This window comes from Antrostomus carolinensis, unplaced genomic scaffold, assembly GCF_000700745.2.
Source record: "Antrostomus carolinensis isolate BGI_N321 unplaced genomic scaffold, ASM70074v2 scaffold1513, whole genome shotgun sequence".
Lineage (NCBI taxonomy): Eukaryota > Metazoa > Chordata > Aves > Caprimulgiformes > Caprimulgidae > Antrostomus > Antrostomus carolinensis.
Genome location: NW_010305662.1, coordinates 27,446 through 34,475, shown reverse-complemented (window position 1 = coordinate 34,475; position 7,030 = coordinate 27,446). Strand labels below are relative to the sequence as shown.

The following is a 7,030-nucleotide window of genomic DNA, read 5'->3' as shown; positions in this document are numbered from 1 at the left end:
AAACCAGTAAAAGCTAAAAGGCTTAATAACTGCCAAGTTTTTGGAATAACATTCTTGAAGCTTCTGTCAATCAGTGTTTTCATTCAGGCTAGGTGACCATGAATTAAAACATTAAAAACGCTATAGTTCTTGATATAACAAGACTTCTGAAGCCCAGCCTTATCCTTTGAATGACAACAATGCCTCCGTGTCTCACGGGAGCAGTCCAAGAACCTTTCATTTAGAAATGTGTGTCTCTGATTTAGCTTTGTATACGTCATGGTCCTTAGAAAGTATTTAAATGTTAAACAGTTGTCCTGTGTTTATGGAATAAGCAGGATTGGGAGTGTGAAAGCTTTCAAAACAAGGAGGCAAGGCCATCTTTGCATTTATGGAAGATTAAATATCAACAAAGAAAAAAAAAACCCACCCAAAGGTATAAATGAAAACTACCAGGGATTTGAGGCAAAAGGAGACTGTGTACAAAATCTGTGTTGATACTTCCAAAGATATTTGTAGGTGAAACTGAAGAGTTATCTACCTGACAAATTTATACCAGCTTTTGTTGCAGATGTGAACCCATTTGGCATGCAAAAACCAAACCTTACCAATATTTTTGTATATTTTCTTTCCTTATTGTTATGTTATTTTAGGACAAACTGGTGCAGGAAACAACTGGGCTAAAGGACACTATACAGAAGGGGCAGAGTTGGTTGATTCCGTACTTGATGTAGTAAGAAAAGAGTGTGAACACTGCGATTGCTTGCAAGGATTTCAGCTCACTCATTCCCTGGGAGGAGGGACAGGGTCTGGCATGGGAACCCTACTCATCAGCAAGATACGAGAGGAGTATCCTGACAGGATAATGAATACCTTTAGTGTCATGCCCTCTCCAAAGGTTTCTGATACAGTGGTAGAGCCTTATAATGCTACACTCTCGGTCCACCAACTGGTTGAAAATACAGATGAAACCTATTGCATTGACAATGAAGCTTTGTATGACATTTGCTTCCGCACCCTGAAGCTCACCACTCCAACCTACGGTGATTTAAACCACTTGGTTTCTGCTACCATGAGTGGGGTAACTACATCCCTGCGTTTTCCAGGCCAACTAAATGCTGACCTCCGGAAGCTGGCAGTAAATATGGTCCCTTTCCCACGCCTTCACTTTTTCATGCCAGGCTTTGCTCCTCTGACAGCCCGAGGCAGCCAACAATACCGAGCACTCACCGTTCCAGAGCTCACCCAGCAGATGTTTGATGCCAAAAATATGATGGCAGCCTGTGACCCAAGGCATGGGCGATATTTGACAGTGGCTACTGTCTTCCGTGGTCCCATGTCCATGAAGGAGGTTGATGAGCAGATGTTGGCCATCCAGAACAAGAACAGCAGTTACTTTGTGGAGTGGATCCCAAACAATGTCAAGGTGGCAGTGTGTGACATACCTCCTCGTGGCCTCAAGATGGCTTCCACATTCATTGGCAACAGTACTGCCATTCAAGAGCTCTTCAAAAGGATTTCGGAGCAGTTTTCAGCCATGTTCAGGAGAAAGGCCTTCCTCCACTGGTTCACAGGCGAAGGAATGGATGAAATGGAATTTACAGAAGCAGAAAGCAACATGAATGATCTGGTTTCAGAGTATCAGCAATATCAAGAAGCAACAGCAAATGATGGAGAGGAAGCATTTGAAGATGATGAAGAAGAAATCAATGAATAAGTAAATTAGGTGCGCTGTTTTCCAGTCCAAATTCTCAAATCTGGATTTCTAATAATTAGGCATATAAATACATATTTAGCCTAAAATAAACTCCCCAAAAAAGCAAAAAAAACCCAAACCTAAAAAACCAGATCATGAGCCTCAGATGTTAGAGGCGCTTTTCAGAGTCCATTAAGATCACTGAGAATTCAGCATTTCTGGAAATCAGGTCATTTCTATTCATGAGACAAACATAAGGCATTATGTCTTTGGCCTAGGAGTCTGAACGCATTCATTGCTAGTTTGGGATATTTTCTATTTTTTCTCCAAAGAAAGTTTGTCTTCCTTAAAGTTGTACAAGAGAAGATGTAAAATACGCATGAAAATCTACAAAATAGAGCTGCACTATTTTAATCCAATTGTGAGTAAAAAAGTCTTGTGGGTTTGAAGTATTCATTCAGTACTGAATGTACAATACTGAACTGCCAGGAACAAAATTTATTCATAATAAAAAGAAGAAAAAGTTTTTAGCTATTCTGTACAGTAACTATTAACAGTGATATTTGACTACAGTCCTCTAAAAATAAAAAAGATTAGTATCCTCAAGCAAAAGTGTTTTGGGCAGTCAATGCTATATATATATCTCCAGTGAGCTGCAGGCCAGAGGCTGGATTTATGCTATGTGACTTCATCACTTGCTGCTGAATAACAGCAGATTATATATGTGAAATCTATCCATTTGCGATGTGTTCCTTAAGGACCCTGGGGGTTTAAAAGGGCACCCTGATACCTTGCTGGTCCCCTGTCTTTCTGGCTGTCATCAGTTACTGGGGCTACTCCCTATCTCCATTCCACCTACCCCCTATAGCTGAAATTCCGTTACTCCACAGAATGTGGTGGGAGGGCTATACTGACACAGGCTATGTGGCAGTATATCTCACCACCTAGGTTTTTAAGTTCACCACACCTATAGATGCTATGCATGTCTTGTTACCAATATAGGTTAAAATCACTGGACATGTTAAGGCTCAAGAACAAATAAGAGTATCCACACTATTCAAAACAACTGGCAAAATGAAAGATGAACAACAGTTTATCTGCTTACACTGAAACAGAAAGGTCGCTGCCTTACCCAGCTGCCTTGACAAAGTGACTGTTGGGCATTCGCTCTTCGTGCATGCTTTATGTTTCAGCTCATATCAATTAAACAGCCCTTCTCCGTTGGAGAGCCTCTACCAGAGAACACTCTGTCTACACGGAGTCTCTTATTTAGGGCAGTTTCTAGGCAACAAAACAAGCAAACAAAGGAGAAACGCTCTGGAAATCCAAACTTTAAATATTTCAGGAACTCTTTGCTCTTTTTCTTCTTGCCTTCAGAAGCAGAAGTGTTGCTCAGTACCTAAAAGGCACATTACGTAGTGCAATTTCCAGAGACCCATTGCTCCTAACAAGAGGATGTTATGTTTTGTTGGTTTGGGATTCAGGGAATGAGACTGTTTTATAAAGTCAGTGAATTAGGCAACTGTTAATCACATAAGCTGAAGCTGTCTGCCTAATTTTATTCTACACAGAAATGGAACTAAACTAGTTTTAATCAAGCAGAAGTTTTTCACATAAAGTGACTTTATGGGTTGAGACAGTTGGAAGGAACATGGTAACAAACTGGCTTTGGCATAGGTGTATAGGCAGAGATCAGGAGGGCCTGGCTGATTAACATTTGAAGGGTCATGATGGAGTCAGCAAATTCACAGAGGCCGTTGCAAAGAAGCAATGACTAGTGATGCCTAAAGGATTTATGAATTGCAATAGCACACCTATAACTAGGCATTTTGTAAATGTTTCAATATGTTGTGGCTGCGTATCATAGCATGATATTAAGCTAAAACACAACATGCATTAAAGAGAAATTAATATTTAATGCAATACAAAGTAAAATCCATGGGCAATAAAGCCATGAAACTTAAAAGTTTAGTTGATGCTTTGTAAATGGCATTCTCCTCCTCTTCAGGAGGGAGGACGATGTGTGACAGGCTGAGAGCCTGCCATCATACAGACCTGGCACAGACTTTTCAATTATAGCACCAGCATAGCTTATGAATGAAGCAGAACCAGCCATCTTACAGCTTGTGGAACTGTGTTTTGTTGTAATGCAGAATTCATAACTAGGTCCCAGCCGTAAATTCTGATATTACTCTGGGGGAAAAAAAAAAAAAAAGTTAATACTTTAAAAATGCCCAAGAATCTTGGAGTTCCTAAAGAATCGAGTTACTCACTTGGTGAACCAGCCTGTTCTTTATTGTTTTTCATACACTGACTCAAAATGCAGAATATAGACTCAGCTTGTGGAATCCAGACCTGACAGCATCCTCTGATCCCACTTTGACTCAGCCATTCTTTCACATGTGTTCACTTGCAACTGTTTGATGTGAATTTCTAGAACGTGTGGAGTTGGGGGAGACAAACTAATGCCCTCTTCAGAAAAAAAAAAGGAGAGAAATCTAGCTGATCTTGGCAGGGAGGAACCAACCCACCCAAATTAACCCAGGAACCTGCAGTAGGAACATCGTCAAGAGTACCAGCTTGTGTATGAACAGTAGGAAAGCCATGGGAAGCACAATTTTTTCCTGTTCCTCTTCAGTAAAGCAATTCTAATAATCTTCCTTTTCTGACACAAAACTCAAACTTGTTTTAGTAACAGGTTTGTAAACAATCCTTTCAGTTGCATTTCCTTTCAAATAGCTTCCTCCTTTTTCCTTGGAAACTTCTCTTTTATTAGGAAATCTACCTGTTGAGTCCCACCTAGCTTTGTTCCTCTTCTTTTCACGTTCCTCACTTAATGTGTTTTTCATTTCCCCCCCACCCTAGTTTTTCCACCTAGTCTCTTGCACCTTTTATTTCTGTGCCTAGCACACCTTCATTTTCTCTCCTTTTTACTGCTTTGCACCTGGCCACAGAGAAATACAGGCAGCCAGGACAAGCCAGACCTAAGAAGGCCTAGAAGTCCAGCTCCCAGTCCTGCCTAGACACAAACCCCTCTGCCAGCACTAGGATGAAGGGCAAAACAGCAACCTACACCCCTGACAGAGGAATCTAACCCGGTGGGCCAGCTCCTTTGCAAAGTCACCGTGGTCAAAGCCAGCAAGGAATGGGGCAGATCCTCAGTTTACAGACATGAGGGTCCCTGTGCAAGCTACCTTAACCCAGCTGCTGGAGGCTCTTGTTTCTCTGCACCCTGAAATTACTTCTTTTTATTTCTTCTCTTGCATTTGTATTTCCTTAGGAAAAGGTCCTCAGCGCCTGGGAATAGGGTCAGGATGGGAAGGAGGGTCTAAACCTGGCTCCGCCAGCATTGAGAGGAGCAGGGAACTCGGTGGCTGCCTCTGTGCTGAACAAGCCCCTACTAGTTGAAGCAGCACTGCTCAATGTGTTTGCAACAAAAATTAATCTGGCCTTAGTGGCAGCCACATTGATTTCCTTGACAAATTCAAGTTAAACCTTCTGAACTCTTAAATTTGTGAGTAGGAAGACACTAACAGTCTTCTTTAAAGAAGCAGGTTGGGTAAAGAACTCCCTCCGCCTCCTCTGTATCTTTGTTTCGATTCCAAAATCCCATCACAGTCAAATTCTGCCGCTTTTGGCACAAAATATTAAGACTTACTGTGGTAAGATTACACAAAGCAAGTCAATGCTCTAAAATAGGGGCAAAGGGACTTGCCTCTCCTTTACGTTACCATACACTCATTAACTGCATGCTGCAACTAAACAAGAGTGAAATTTAAAACCAGACAGCACAGAGTGAGAGAAAACATTTCCTGTCGAGGAGATGATTCTTTTACAGTCCAGTACTGCCATTGTCAAGTGTTAGATTGGGGAGTGGGGGGGGGGGGTTGTTTTTTCAGGTGGTTGGTTGTGAGGTTTGTTTGTTTTAAAATAAGAAATGAGGAAATGCAGAATTCTGACCCTCACAACATAAGCACTGGCTACAGCTTGACTATGCCAAACAAGAAGCATTCAGCTAAATGGGGAGGCAGGGGGAATAGAACAAACAAGGCATTAATACAGAAAACACGTAAGGTACAGTACTGGAGCTAACACACAGAAATCTGTCACTACTCTACCATGTGTGCAAGATTTAAGTTTTATAAAACCAGTCTGCTACAACAATAAATCATTCTAAACTATAACTCCAATAATAAAGGAACTGAAATTTAGTTTTATTGAGGATGCTTTCCTGTTTATCATTCATTCTACAACAATGAATCCAACAGAGATACACAGAAGTGTTGTTTAACAACTAAAAATACCCAGTACATATGCCCTAAATTGCTCTGTTCCCTTGTTCCTCTTCACTTTAAAGCCAGGCACAGCAATGGCAACAGCTTCATCATGAAGAAAAAAAATCCCCAAAGAATAATTTCCATGAAGAATTTACTTCAGATAACTCAAGCAAAGAGCTTGTGTCTGACCTTTCAGAGACTTTTTCTTTTGCCATCCTACTTTTTGCTTTCCAGTATGTTGCAACATACAGATGGAATCAATCACTAGTCATTCCCTTAACCTGCCCTCTCAGTCATAAGCCTTAAAGTATTTGTTATCCAGCAGAGAAGCTTGGTTCATTCTCCTTCCCCACTTCACCACCACCCCATCCCCCAGCCATGCTTCCCTCTCTTCTTCTGGGATAGGGAGACCATCAGTTAATTTTCGAGCAGCTGAATTCCCCTAAGCTAAGAAATCCTTAGCATGCAGCAGACAGCCAGGAGCAGATGACTATACTGAGACAACTGTGTTCAACTAAGCAGAGAAACAAAAAATAGCTTTAGGTTAAACAAACCAATATGAAACTGACAATCTGATTTAACACCTTTGAATTTGGCTGCTCATTTTGGTATTTGTGAGCATAATCTTGCTACCCTAATTTAACAAAATCTTATGCTTAAGAGGAAGTTTTGTATTGATCTGAATTCTATATACCAAGAAACCAGAAAAAATAAGAGACAAACTTTGTTCAGAAAAGTATTCATTTTATTGACTCAAACTGTATTTACACAACACATTCATATGTTCAATATCTTACAGAAGTCTGTAAAAAACTGCCTAATAAAACTGCAGGAGCCAAACTGAGTTTCAGACAATTTAAAGACATTGAACAATGGGTACATTTTAAGATATTTAAGTGGGTGTCCAGTTTCACTGTCAAATTACATGGCAATTCTCTGGAGACAAACTCCTTTTAAAATCAAAATGAAAGGTGGAGGGGAAAAGGGTCTGATGAGAGAGCCAGTAGTTTTGCAAAGCTAGTACTTTTAAGATCAGACTTTTGGCTAGGCATTCAACAATGCATTTTGTATGATTCTG

The 7,030-nt window shown here is 40.6% G+C and overlaps 1 protein-coding gene across 3 annotated transcripts in view; it reads left to right on the top strand.

Moving 5' to 3' along the window:
- TUBB6 (tubulin beta 6 class V) overlaps positions 1-1,777 on the top strand; it is a 7,103-nt gene extending 5,326 nt beyond the window's left edge. For all 3 annotated transcript variants that reach the window (XM_010164837.1, XM_029084236.1, XM_029084237.1), the window contains exon 3: positions 633-1,777. In XM_010164837.1, the coding sequence (XP_010163139.1) occupies positions 633-1,696 (1,064 nt within the window). In that variant the 3' untranslated portion in view covers positions 1,697-1,777. The remainder of the gene's footprint in view (positions 1-632) is intronic.
- The last annotated feature ends 5,253 nt before the right edge of the window (positions 1,778-7,030 follow it).